This window comes from Nannospalax galili, unplaced genomic scaffold (genome assembly GCF_000622305.1).
Source record: "Nannospalax galili isolate Female #2095 unplaced genomic scaffold, S.galili_v1.0 scaffold290, whole genome shotgun sequence".
Lineage (NCBI taxonomy): Eukaryota > Metazoa > Chordata > Mammalia > Rodentia > Spalacidae > Nannospalax > Nannospalax galili.
Window position 1 is genome coordinate 6376912 of NW_008331486.1, and position 14219 is coordinate 6391130.

At 55.5% G+C, this 14219-nt stretch overlaps 2 protein-coding genes across 2 annotated transcripts in view; both read left to right on the plus strand.

The window, feature by feature from the left end:
* Fibcd1 (fibrinogen C domain containing 1) overlaps positions 1-7047 on the plus strand; it is a 34083-nt gene extending 27036 nt beyond the window's left edge. Inside the window, exons 6-7 of the mRNA XM_008825710.2 lie at positions 3009-3188; positions 3670-7047. Coding sequence (XP_008823932.1) covers positions 3009-3188; positions 3670-3929 — 440 coding nt within the window. The 3' untranslated portion in view covers positions 3930-7047. The remainder of the gene's footprint in view (positions 1-3008; positions 3189-3669) is intronic.
* A 3200-nt stretch (positions 7048-10247) lies between these two features.
* Qrfp (pyroglutamylated RFamide peptide) lies at positions 10248-13226 on the plus strand. Its single transcript, XM_008826406.2, has 2 exons — positions 10248-10475; positions 12115-13226. The coding sequence occupies exon 2, from the start codon at positions 12115-12117 to the stop codon at positions 12517-12519; it is 405 nt and encodes a 134-aa protein (XP_008824628.1). The 5' UTR covers positions 10248-10475; the 3' UTR covers positions 12520-13226.
* Positions 13227-14219: the final 993 nt, after the last annotated feature.

Sequence of the window (14219 nt, forward strand, 5' to 3'; positions counted from 1 at the left end):
ATGTAGCTCTCAGATTTTCTCTTATTATTTTCTGCAGTTTTAATTTTGGTATGTGCCTGGGGGGGTGCACATGCGCAAGTATGGCTATGCATGTGGGTGCCAGTGGTTGACCTCAGGTGTCATTCTTCAGGTTCTGTCCACCATGGTTTTCAATTTAATTTTTTTTTGACATGTATTTGTTGTGTATATATGTAGTATGTTTGTGAGTGAGCACATGTGCATGCCATGGTGTGCATGTGGAGATCAGAGGACAGTGTGCAGGAGTCAGTTCTCTCCTTCCACCATGTAGGTTCTGGGGCTCGAACTCAGGTCACCAGGCTTGGCAGCAAGCACATATACCTGCTGAGCCATCTCACCAGCTCACTTATGCTTTTTGTATTATATCTTAGATACAACAGATCTTTTTTGTTGGTTTGTTTTGAGAGAGTCTCACTGTGTAGCCCTGGCTGGCCTGGAACTTGCTATGTAGACAGGCTGGCCTCCAAAACTCACCTGCCTGCCTCTGCCTTCTGAGTGCTGGGATTAAAGGCATGTGCTACCGTGCCCAGCATTTAGGTTCAGCTCTTTGAACCTGGGAGTTCTGTGGGATGAGTGAGGCGTGGGGTTCCAGGGTCTCCCCCGTCATTTGAACTTTGAGGATCGATGGGACCATGTTTATAGCTTCTCATCCACGGTCCAGGGACTAAGAGACATGGTTGGCAGTGATCCCAGGCCAACAAGGGCTGGAGTGTCCTAGAGAGAGGATGGAAGGGAAGAGGGGAAGGAAGAGAGGAGTAAGGCAAGTTAGAAGGGGACCTCGGAGGTCCTGCCCTCCCGCTGGGCACCAGGAAGGTATGTCCAGAGCCCAGTGCTGCTAACCCCAGCAATGGCATGCTGACTACAGGTCTTTGGGTCCCAGTGACCATGTAGTGATGGAAAGGGGCAGCTCCCGGTGTTCCTCTGGGCTGTCTCCCTCATACCCTCTTCCTGGGAAATTCAACTTGCCCTGGCTAAAGTCTGAAGAGGAGCTGGGGTCTGGGATCTTCAGCCTGGGTTCAAATCCCAGCTTTGCTGTGTGACTGGCCCAGTGACTTCACCTCTCTGAGCCTTCCTCTCCTCACCCATACAACGGGGCACTGTGCCTGCCTCACTGGGTTCTTTGTCAGCAGCAGTCAGCACTGGGTAGAGTGCAGTAGGCCAGGCACTGAACCCTACATCTTCCAGGAGGGCTGTGGACAGCGGTGCCAGGTGGTGGGGGCAGGGCAGAGCTGGGCCAGCAGAGATTTTGTAGTGGGCTGCAGCTTACCTCCTGGAGGGGTCTCCTGTCCCTGGGCCTGGCAGAGGAGTCCAAGGCTGGGCAGGGAGGGTCCACAAAGTCCTTGCACACACAATAACCCAAATGTTGGCCCACAGGGAGGGGCTGATGGAACACCGCAGGCCACTCTGAACCTCTGAGGCGTTTAATTAAATGCGGTCTTAATCAAGGGTTGATCACACAGGCAGGGAATTGCCCTGTTTGTGTGACACCCTGGGATGGGCCAAGAGCCAGAGAGCTGCAGTATGGGAGAAAGGGACAGGGCAGGAGAGGGCTGCAGAGCCAGGCCCCAGGGACAGCAGAAGGTGCAGGCACCCCCTTGACTCCACAGACTGATAAATACATAGCAAGCATGTGTCACACAGGGTCCCACTGTGCATTCTTGGGGGTCGCCAGCAACCAGCACTGAAGACCTGCTTTGGGGGCGCTTCCACGATGGTAGGGAAACCCACAGGGAAACAGCTGGGACCAGAACGATGGAATGTAAGAAGGGAAGGGGTGCCAGGGTCGGCAGAGACAGTGAGAACCCTGATAGGAGGCCAGGTACCTTTCCAAGGCTGAACAGAAAAGCAACAGGGTGAGTGTAGGGACAAGTGTCCCAGACAGAGAGAACAGCATGTGCAAAGGCTCAGAGACTAGTTCAGATAAATATGAGATTAGCTCCTACCTGATTGTGAGGGAAGATAAGGACAGCATTACCCCAGCCAGCTCCAGACCTGCTACTCTTCTGCCAGCTGCCACCTCAAAACCCCTATACTATCTGGGGGGCTGGGGAGAAGGTTTGATCCATAAAGTGCTTGCTGTGCAAGCTTAAGGGCCCGAATCTGAATCCCTATAGCCACATAGAAGGCTGAGGGATGTGGAGGCAGGAGGATCCCTGGGGCTCACCTGCCAGCAGCCCAGCTGAATCACCTAGCTCCAGTGAGAGATCCCGTCTCGAAAACTAAGGTGGTGGGGCTGGGGAGATGGCTCAGTGGTTAAGAGTACTGACTGCTCTTGCAGAGGACTTGGGTTTGGTTCCCAGCACCCTCATGGCAGCTAACAACCATCTGTAACTCCAGTTCCAGGGAATCTGACACCTCTTCTGACCTCCATGGGCATTGTGTGACACAGGTGCACTTACACACATGCACAATACGCTTATACACATAAAATAAAAATATTTCTTTTTGAGACAGGGTCTCCCTGTAGCCCCAGCTGTCCTGGAACTCACTATGTAGACCAGGCTGGCCTTGAACTCAAAGAGATCCTCCTGCCTCAGCCTCCTGAGTGCTGGGGCTAAAGGCATGCACCACCATGCCCAGATATAATAATAAATATTTTTCTAAAAACTAAGTTGGAGAGCAACTGAGGAAGACATCAGATGTGGATGTCTGGTGTCTACATGCAGGTGTACACACATGCACATACACGTATACACACACACACACACACACACACACACACACACACACACACACACACACACACACACACTGTGGTTTGCAAAGCACAGCCCAAAATAGTGAACTCAGAAACCCAGACATGAACACCAAGTCTCCAGTTTCCTGCCAAAATCAGGCCTGCAGGCAGAAGGAAGCAGCCCAGGGCGGGAGCACACGCTTGGTGGTTGTTGCCCTCCACGTAGGTACTCAGCTCTTCTTTGACCTCCATTCTTGGGTGGGGGTCACCATCTAGACCCCTCGGTTTCCTTCACCTTCCCCCCCCACCTCAGGGCTCAAACGGATCCACGCCCTCACCACGCAGGCGGCCTACGAGCTGCACGTGGACCTGGAAGACTTTGACAATGGTACCGCCTATGCCCACTACGGGAGCTTTGGCGTGGGCTTGTTCTCCGTGGACCCCGAGGAGGACGGGTACCCACTCACCGTGACTGACTACTCGGGCACTGCTGGTGAGGCTTGGTGCAGCAGAGAGCTGGCGTGCTGGGTCAAGCCCCTCTGCCCTCTGGGGTCAGGATCCAGGCCAGCGGTCTCCCCCTACCAAGTCTGAGCTGGTCCTCTCTGCCTCCTCCCTGCAAGCTCAGAGTCTAGGTTGTTCATCCATTTCACAGCATGGAAAGCTGGGTCTAGACCTGGAGCCAGGAGGTTCCTGGGGTTGGGTTCTGCGGAGCTGCCAGGTCGTAGCTGAGATCTCTAGGCTGGTTTTCTCCTCAGAAAAAGGGATGGAAGGGAGGGGAAAGACAGGCTGGACCCAAGAACAGCTCCCGGGGACCCCTACAGTGGCAGTGTTGGCAGGCGAGCTACCCGGACACAGGTGTGAGGGGGTGGTGTGCATACGCATGACCAGGTACACATGGTTGGTGGATAGTGTTCTGGAGCTTATGCACACCTGTGGCCAGGTATCCACCCCATCCATGTGCCCACACCCTACAGGTGACTCCCTCCTGAAACACAGCGGTATGAGATTCACCACCAAGGATCGGGACAGCGACCACTCAGAGAACAACTGTGCCGCCTTCTATAGAGGCGCCTGGTGGTACCGTAACTGCCACACGTCCAACCTCAACGGCCAGTACCTGCGTGGTGCGCATGCCTCCTACGCCGATGGCGTTGAGTGGTCCTCCTGGACCGGCTGGCAGTACTCACTCAAGTTCTCAGAGATGAAGATTCGACCGGTTCGAGAGGACCGCTAGCCTGATGCACTGTCCGTCCCCGGTGTCCTCTGGCTGCATCCAGTCCCTATACATCTCACCCCGTGCCCACCTCATGCCCACTGCTGAGAGAACATTCTCTGCTCACCTGTGCATGGCTGACTTGCTGTTCACTATGGGTAGCGCAGGCCTGGCCCAACACTCAGCTCCCTGGGCTGGTGACACCCCTACCCACCCACATCCCCACTTGCACTTGTCAGCTGACATGGTTTCTTGTTTCTGCTGATGGTGGCTGGAACCTGGTGGCCTGAATTCCACCTGCCCAGACTTTGGCTCCCATGCTGTGCTGCTGTCTCCTAGCAGGATGATGGTATGTATGCCACACCCTGGCTATGGATCATGCCACCAGCCAGCGCCCCCTGCTTTCTTTGCCTGTCCAAACACTTAGCATTGTGAGACCATCGAGAGTAAGGGCAGACAGCACCTTGGGCCCCTCCAGCGGATCAAAGGGGAAGGCTTGGGCTTGCTTACACCCGCTTACCTGCCCTAGCCCACACAGTACCCCATTCCCTCAGTGCCTGGAGACCCCACCTCTTCCCAGAGGACCTCCAACAGCTGGGGCTGAGGACTGCCCGGTCCTGTGGCTGTGTCTCACCAAGCCTTGTGGCCAACGGGGCTGTGACACAGCTGTCTGCAGGGCCCCGAGGCTGAAGCCGAGGCCAAGGCCACCCTCGTAAGCCACCCACCCTGGCTCCCTACAGACCTGGGAGTCTGCTTTTGGGGTTCATCCGCTCTGCCCACTCAGATGAGGTCCATCTGGCCTCCTGCCAGCCTCCTGCATGGCATCCAGGGACCCTGCCCCCCCTTCTCCTGCCTGAGGCAAAAGTGAGACTTTCATGGACTGACCTCAGAATTATCAGAAGCCAGGCCTGGAGGGTAGAGGCCAGTCCTGAGAGCAGGTGGCCCAGAGGCTTCCGTCCCTGTACAGCGGCTGCCCCCTGCTGGTGATCATGCGCACTGCCACCTAGGCCTCGCAAAGAGGAGTGGTGGGTGGGGGGAGGGCTTCACTGGCTAACCGGGCGAAGGTAGGCCACCCCTTAGCAGCAAGACCTTCATGTGTTCCCGTCTGTGGGAACCTGATAGGGGCCTTTGAGAGGGCCATCAGGGGAGCTGCCCAGGTGGAGGCAGCATTAGTGACCGTCCTCTGGCAGGAGGAAGGAACACCTGGAGAAAGGTGGGAAGATCCATACCCCTCCTTCCGCTGGACTGTATGGAAACCTGAGCTCCCCTGATGGGCTGTGTAGCCTGGGCAGTCCCTCACCATGGGCCTTGGCCTTCAGCGATAACCACAGCACATCTATGTGGGCCAAAGCTGACCTAGATGCCGGAGAAGGCTGGTTGTTGCTTGGCCCCCAACTGGTGGTAGAGGTGACCAAGAAACACGTGACTCCAAGCCCAGAGTGGACATGGTACTGACAGGGAGCAGCTTGGCTGCAGGTGGGGCCAGGGGGCACACAGGAAAGTCCCCCTGATGCCCTCTGCCAGCCAGCCTACCCAGGTCTCCAGGGTACCTAGTCACATTGCAGAGGTGGACGGGATGCTGAGCACCTGTCCTGGCGGCCCCCATCCTAGACCAGTGCTGGAGTGCCTTTCACCACCACCAGCTTCTGCCAGCTCGGCTCAGAAGCGCCCAGCACGTTCTGATGTGTCATCAAACAAACTCCTGCGGGTGTGATGTTAATGGATTCACAATGTGCATGTGTGGCAGGAGGCACGGGCCCGGGGCCAGACTTTGGCTACAAAAGACAAGCTGGAGCTCAGTCTGGGAGCGGGCGGCCAGTGGGCAGGTGAGGGGCTGTGTGTGCATCCGTGTCTGGTCACACTGGAGACGACAGCCCTTCCAGAGCCCAGCCACCACCCCAGGGCACCAAACCCTCCCCCAGGCCAGGCTGGTAGTCTGGAAAGTGTGGCTCTACCAAACACTGGCTGTGTGGGCACCAAGCCCGTCACAGCAGGGAGATGCCAGACCAGCAGCCTACCTCTACCTTCCTAATATGCACTCCCCCACCCAGGCTCTCTGTACGTCAGCACTGGGCCACAGCCTCCAGCCCTGGACTTGACGAGCTCACAGTCTGATGTCAGTGCAGATGGTTGCCATCAGATGGGCATGACCGCAGGAAGTAGGAATGCTGGGAGAGCCTGTGGGGGCAGGGCAGGTCCACCGAGACACCATGCTATCAGCTGGCTGAGTATTTCACTGACACTGCCCCACCAGACCTGCTTTGATTTGGTAGTGGAATGACTGACATTCTGTGATGTCACCTGACCAAGCCCACTACCTGCTTTCCTTTCCTGAGTGTACGGGGGCAGGTGTCCATACCCCACAGGGGGATCTGGGAGTCACGTCAAAGTCAGCCAGTCAGCGCTCTGAGTTAGACGGTGGACAGCACCTTGGTTTCCCCGCAGGCCTGGGCTGGTCAGTAAGCCAGGTGGGGGAACGTGAACAGAGTCTAGTGTTTGCTTTGGGGCAGGTGAACAGAAGTGGCAACATCAGTGCCTACCTCTTCCTAGCACTCCCTGCCCTCCTCATCTCAAGCTTCTGCGTGGACTGGAACACAGGAGTCTGGAGCCACGGTCATGCAGGCCCTATCTCCCAAGAACGCTCCTGGGAGATAGGGCCTTAAAGGACCTGCAAACAACTTCCAGCCAAGTCAGCTGGCTCAGCTCTGAGGCAGAGAATGTGGGTGGGGGTTGTGAGCAAGACCTCAGATCCCTGTCCTGTGATCTGAGGAGCACTGAGCTGGCAGGAGACGCATGGGGCCTGGAACTGAGACAACACAAGAGACTAGGGACCTTCCGGATCCTGTTGCTTCATCTGCCTGCAGGGAAGGTTGCCCCAGGCTCTGAGGGCCCAGCAATTTCGGGGATCCACAAACCCAGAAGACTGCCGTCTAGCTGCTGTGGAATTGGGGTCTGACCTGAGGCTGGCCATGATGGACTGGGCAGTGTGCATGCTGGCAGGTTTGCTGGGGCCCCAGGGCTGGAGAGGAGCTCTGAGGGTCAGCACGGCACCTCACGGGCAAACAGCATGGGGCAGTCGCTACTTGGGGCTGTGTGTACTTGGTATCATGTCTTTCCCTGTCTCCAATAAAGTCTTGTGGTGACCTGACTCCAGTCACTCCTTATAGCCCTGTTCCGTACTCCATGTAAACAGATGCCCAGTATTCTGGGACTGCTCCTGCTCTATTTCCCAGGTGACTTTGCATTTCCAGGGGTCGCTCACCGGGCAGAGACAGCTGGTCTGGCTAGCAGGGAGTGATAGGGCTTGCACAGTCCCAGAAGGACTGGTCTCCCAGGGTCTAGGCTCTCTGGACTAGCTCTGTGTCTCCTGCTATGTCTCGATGGTGATGAACTGTTCCAGCAGGAGACAGGGCCTGGGATCCTGAGGAGTTGACACTCTCAGGAACTACCAGCCCCTATTTATTCCCAGAACCAACCTGATGCTTCAACTTGAGTCTCTGAGTTATTTCTTGTATAATAATAGTAATTATTATGTATATGAGAGCATTGCTTGCACACATGTGAGTGCACTCATGTCATGCAATGCCCATGAAGGTCAGAAGAGGGTGTCAGATCCCCTGGAACTAGAGTCACAGATGGTTGTTAGCTGCCACGTGGGTGCTTGAAATCAAACCCAGATCTTCTGCACTGCAAGAACAGCCAGTGCTCTTAACTACTGAGCCATCTCTCCAGCCCATTATTTTTTTAAATTGTTATTTTAAATTTTAAATTTTATTTTATTTTTATTTTATGTGTGAGGTGTTATGCCTGCATGTAGGTAAGTGCACCCGTGTCATGCAATGCCCATGGAGGACAGAAGAGGCTGTTGGATCCCCTGGAACTGGAGTTACAGACGGCAGTTGTTAGCTGCCATGTGGGTGCTGGGAATCCAACCCTGGTCTTCTGCAAGAACAGTCAGTGCTCTTAACCACTGAACCATCTCTCCAACCCGTTTTTATTATTTTATGTGTATGGGTGTGTTGCCTGCATGCATGTAAGTGCACCCATGTTGTGCAATGCCCATGGAGGTCAGAAGGCATCAGATCCCTTGGAACTGGAGTTATGGATGGTTGTTAGCCGCCACGTGGGCGCTGGGTGCTCTTAACTGCTGAGCCATCGTTCAAGCCCCCCAAGTTATTTCTTGAAAATGGTTTGTATCCAGTGCCCATGTTGCAGGAGGTGTGTAGGCATAGGGTGGGGGAAGCCAGGAGAGAGGTCCTCATTCTTATACGGTGGGAGCCCCAAGTTCAGGTTCACAGGACACCAGTTCCACTCTTGCCTCCAGGGTCCTTAGCATCCCGTCTACTGGGGCGGCTCATATTTTGTCACAAGGCTGAAGGGACAGATGGGGACTCCTGGGGGATGGGACCCTTGAGCCAGGCCACAGATGTCCAAGGTGCTCTTAGATACCTCTCCTCAGGTGGGCATAGCACAGGTGGTGAGGTCACTGACTGTGGGGACATAGTGTTTGTTCCCCCCACCCCCACACACGAGTCCGTGAGCTGATGCTGTCCTCACCTGTCTGGCATTGCTACAGTGAATGTGTCTTGGGGGGCTGTGTTATGACCCCTCCATGGCCTGCTTTTTTTATGAGGGACCCCTTCTGTGAGCAGCTCTGGTCGCGGTGTAGCCATTGACCACCAAAAGATCTTTATTCAGTGAGGTCCCTCCACTGCATGTGACTAAGGGCCAGGTGTCTCAGGGTGAGCCTTGCCCAGTGGTTATGTGGTAGGCTGGGGCCCTTCCTAGGCAAGTTAGAGCCCTCAGCAGTGTGTTCCCCAGGAACTGACCCAGGGAAAGGCGATGCCTAGTCCAGAGCAGAAGCATCTGCCAGCATCCCCCAACCCTCCCCTCCACACAGGGTGGCCCACACTCTTGAGAACCCTGTGGGGACACCAACAGGAGGACCCTGGTCTCTCTACCCCCTGGCCTGGGTTTGCCTGTACCAGGTGAGCAGGTGCCTAGCCAATGTGGCCACAGGGGCTGAGCAGAGCAGGAAGCAGAATTGGGTGAGGAAGCCAGGGGCAGCTTTCTGGAAGGCTCTGAAGCTCCCTGGGATATGGTCCTGTCTTGGAGCTCTGTCCAGCCTATCCAAGGTGACGTATTGCCTGGGCTCCTCGGTACCTGCCTTTGTTTCTCACAGTGTGGAGGCTGGGATTGGGTGTGAAGGGGCATGTGTGACAGCTAGTCTGGACCATGCCTTCCCAGGTACTGACCCAGACCTCAGACCCCTACCTTCATCCAAGTTTAGCCCCCTGAGTCCTCCTGCAATGGGGCCCACACCTGGCCCAGTCTTGAGCCAGCTCTGACCTCGGGCAGTCCCAAACCTCTAAGCCTGATGCTGTCACAACAGCCTTCAGGTCACGGAAGGCAGGTGGCCCCATGGAGCCCAGCAGGAGCTGGTATTCACCACAGCTCTCAGTGGAAGCCAGAGGTCCGTGCCCTCCTTGTCGTAAGTCCAGGCCTCTCTAGTCTCCTCCTGTCCCCTCAGAGCCCTCAGGAAACCTCTTCCCCCCAGCACTGTATCTTGTTGGTAGCTCTAGGAAACCTCGTGACACTGGCTTAGTGAGTGAATGAGTGAGTGAGTGAGTGAGACATTCTAAATTGGCTCTGGAAGCCACAGCTGAGTGTGTTGGTGGAAGGAAGAGCATGGGGTGGCTTAGTAGGGCAGGGAATGGGCTAGCTGGGTCCACAGGGAGCCTACAGGGTGGTCTCACCTCCAGGTCACCATGACTGCCACTGGGAAAGTTGGATGTGACCTCTCAATTTGGATGTGACCTCTCAGCGGAGACTCAGAAGGGCAGGCCCTGTGTTAACATGGCAGAACAGTCAGGCAAGTCTGATCAGGTCATTAGGCACAGTCTTGCGGCAAACAGTGGGAGACAGAGCACGCCATCTACTGGACAGACTGACTGTGGTACTGGGGCCTCCACCAGAGAGGGGCCTGCCTGGTCTGGGCTCTATCCCTCGCACCCCTCAGAAGCAGGCGTCCTGTCCACTTCTGCCTCTCCTAAGGGTCTAGAGCAGGTGGTGTGCACATCAGAACAACGCCTCATCTTGCTACAAAAGGGACTGTGTGACTCTCCAGCCCCGGCAGCAGGTGAGAAAAGAGTCACTGTCACCCACCTTCTCTGGAGGGATATGACAAAGGCAGGGCCATCAGTGGCTCTAAGGGTGGGCACTGAAGCCTCCACCCAGGGATCAAGGGTCTGTGTCCGCAGTTCACAGCCAATGATGCTGCCCTCTCTAAAGGGCAGTGCCTGTCGCACTCATCACACCACATCCTGTTTGCACTGGTCTTCATCCTGCTGTGCGCCACCCCCTCCTTCACCACCAGCTGCCCCAAAGGAATCCCAGGGCCAGGAATGTACAGTAATCAGGCAGCCCAGGGCCCACGACACCAGGGACCTATATAAAGTGAAGATACCCAGGAGCCTTGCCTCCTGGACCAGAACCCAAGCAGCTCTGCCCAGCCCAGCACCAGGGCCCAGAGATCCATCAGTCCTCCTGGGAACAGACCACGACACAGTGAGTACAACAGGGGTCTCCAGGACCAACCCTCTAGGTGAGCTGGGTGCAGGCAGGCAGAGCACCTTGAACCACAGACAGAGAAAGGCCGATGGAAGGAGACTTGTGCCTCGTCCTACGGGCAGCCCCAGCTGGGCTGGTACCAATCTTCCCTGTGCCTTTCCAGCTTTCCAGCCCTTTCCTAGACATTGAGGCTTCGAAGCTCTGACTTATACCAGGCTGTTCTCAATGGCGAATACTCTCCCCCAAAGGAGGAAAGGCCACTTCCTGCCCCAAACCAAGACAAGTTCTTCCTAGAGACCCAGAGACCACACCCCAGGTGCATTATCCACCAGGAGGGTGGATGAAAGTAGGGACAGGGCTTATCCACCACCCTGGGAGGAGCCTGAGGGACATTCCCCTCCCCCACAGCAGCAGGCCGGACGTTGCTCTGGCCCCTGGGGACTAGGGAGCTTAGCGAGTTGGATTTGGGTAGAAAGCAGGGCGGCTTTTGTTGGGGTTTTTTTTTGAAGCTTTCTGGCTGAGCTCACTTCTTTGAAATGTTTTCAAGGGAGCCGTTTCTGGAAAGAGCTCTGGGGAGTTTCTGGAAGGCACTCTTTCCCCAGAGCTGCGCCTCGCTATTTCAGCTTCAGGGGACTCTTCTGAGGATGAGCCAGCCCAGACCGACTCACCCATGGTCATTACTAAAAAGACTTTCTTTGTGAGGGAAGGAAGCGGTTCCCAGCAAGGAAAAGGCATTCTGGGGGGATTCTGCTTCTGTTCTGGTCCCCCAGAGACAACGGCAGTCTCAGCGAGCCTTGGGTGCGGCAAGGGTGCCTTGAACACAAATCCCTTCCTTATAAAGCAGTAGGGTCTAGGGCAAGCCCTGGGCCTCTTTGAGCCTGAGGAGTTGGGGGCAGCATTTGGGTAGGCAGGCTGGGGTGTTGTATCAGCTATGTGTGGGAGGCGAGCATTTCCTGCAGGCCTAAACACAGTCATTAGGAGCCCAGAGCCTCCAGCCACTTGAGCTGTGTGACGGGCACAGTTTGCGGCAGACAAGCTTACTGTGAAGATAAGCCCATCTGTGTGGGAAAATCTTTATGTCCTGTCCATTATGCTCAGTGGGGGCTAGCCATACCCAGCCCTGCCACCTGCTCCTGCCCAGGTAGATGTCTGTTACATGAGAACCACCAAATCCACTTTCTGATTTCAGAGCAGCTCATTTCCACGTTAGGGAGATGGGAGTTTCCCATGAACCAGCTAGACCCATTCATCATCAAGTTGGAAACAGTGAGGCGTCTCACTCTCTGTCCACAACCCAAGAGTTAATAATTATCACAGAAAGCAGAACCCAAATGCACATGGCCCTGAGGGCCACCCTGGCACCTCTGTGAGCCACCTGGCAGCTGGGGCATTCTAGTGCTGAGCCACCAAGGCAGGCAGGTCCCCAGCTGCAGGAGACTGAGAACCAGCCTGATTGATACGGCCAGTTCTGCTGGCTAAGAAATGAAAGGCTGGTCCCCAACACTGCTAGGGAGCCGGGTTCGGCTGAGCCACCAGCTTTCCCCACAAAGGGCCCAGGCCTTGGGAAACCTGGGGCCAGGGATGGCACGTGGTCACATAGAGGTCACTAACTTCCTCCCCTCCTTTCTTTGCTCAGATGAGACGTCTCCAGGCCCTGCCCTTCCTCCTCCTCTTCTTCTTCCTGCCACTGGGCACCTGCTTTCCCCTGCTGGCCAGAAGGGGATCCTCAGATGCTGCAGGTGTCATTGGAACCAGCATGAGCTGGGCCCACCTGGCAGAAGGACGCAGACCCCACTCTGGGCGGAGTCCCTCCAGGCCAAATATACTGCAGCCACAGGCCCTGCTGATGGTGGCCAAGGAGCTTCAGGCCTCGCACAAGGAGCACACCGGATTCCGTCCGGGGAGGCAGGACGTCAGCGGCGAGGCTGCAGGCTTTCTGCCCGCCGACTTGAAAACCAGTGGCCCCTTGGGGAGCCTGGCAGAGGAACTCAACAGCTACAGCAGGAGGAAAGGAGGCTTCAGCTTCCGCTTTGGCCGGTGAGGGGCTTCTTTGAGGACTCTGCCCTCATCTGTCATCACTCCCCTGTCCTGTCCCCAGCCTCGAGGAGCCAGACACTGAGAGGGCAAAGGCCTTTAGTGTTGGCTAGACGTGTGCTTAACTTTTCATTTCTAATTTAGCTAAAGCAAAAAACCTGGGTGTTAAGAAAATAATAATAATAAAGGAAAAAGAACAAGTCCTGGCTTGGTTAATATGTCAGTGTCTTCTGGTCCTGATCCAGGACCCAGGCTGCCTCTGCCTCAGCCTCCCGCTTTCCTCCAGGTCTCCAGGGGCAGGGTGCTGAGGCTGTGTGGGGCCACGAATGGAATAGGTGGACTGAGAGATTACAGCGGGTAAATCAAAGTTCTGACAGTCTCCATAGGGACGCTGCTAGCCGACATCTGAAGTCTAACTGTGAATGAGTACACTCCAGTGTCTACAGAGTATGGTTCTGAAAGTTAAAAATGAAGGAGGGAAAAAAACCCAAACAAACGGAAAACAGTAAGCTCGCTCTCCATGCCATTAGCACAAGATGCCTCTGGCAAGAAATGCCTGCGGTGGGTGGCGAGGAGCTGCCCTTTGGACAGCCTGCTCTTCCCTCTGGCTGCCCAATCCCTCTGGCAGCTGACCTTGTCCAAGTGTGGTCGCCTTTGCAAAGCCAAGGGCCTCATGGGAGCTGATCTAGGAAAGGGATACATTTGTGCTAAGCAAAAGTTGCATTTCAAATACTCAGAATAGGAATGTGTTGTGTGTGTACCTTTTGAAATAAAAGTTGTAACTACTGCAGCACTGTAATGGGATGCCGGCCTCTTCCCTCCAGGTCCTTTGGGCCCCAGAAACTTCCTTTGCTTGAGCTCCTGGAGCCTTGGCTTTGGGGAGATGGAAATCGTGTTGCCTGTGCCTGCATACCTCTCCTAGCATCCCCTTAATTGGCAGCTGGGCAAAAGTACGGGGAGATACAGGCTGTTTCCTCCTTCAGTCTCTGCTCCCCACCTGCTTCTCTCAGGATTAAGGAGTGTGTGGAAAACAACATCTCTACCTGGGGGCTTTGGGGGAGCCAGGTTCAGCCCGGGCTGTTTACAGGCCTGGGGCCAGGCAGAACATCCCTTTTAAAGGCTGCTGTGGTCCCCTGCATCCCAATCGGGGTCAGACACACCCGTCAGAAGCAGCTCACTCCAGGGCTGTCTGCCACTGCTGAGATGGGAACTTATATTGATGTTTCTATGGCAACATCTCCCTCCTCCTTCCAAGTGGCGGCTTGCCCCTGTTCACAATTGAATAATTTTCCATTGAGCTGTCACAATTAATTGGTGGATTTTTATTAGCCTTTTAGAACCACACTGGGCTGGGCCCAGCTTGGCACCTTGGAGTATTTCGGTGTTTTCCATTCTATTAGTGACTTGTGTCGGCCAGTAGCAGCTCTCAATCCTCAGGAAGCCAGAAAGCCATTTCATTAAGGGTGACAGATCTGAGCCACAAAAGAACCACACTGACTGGGGAGCAGGGCTGGGAGGTGAGGTGGGGAGGGAGGCCAGAGCCCAAATATCAGACTTTACAGTGCACCTTTCCCTAGCGCCTTGCCGCTGCCTGCACAGGGCTCCCCCGTGCCTTGCACACAAGCCCTGGGTCCTGGGCTGCTGTCACAGGAGTCCGGGAAGCACATCGCTGTCTGCCTTCCTCTCTATGTGAGGAGGAGGTGACTG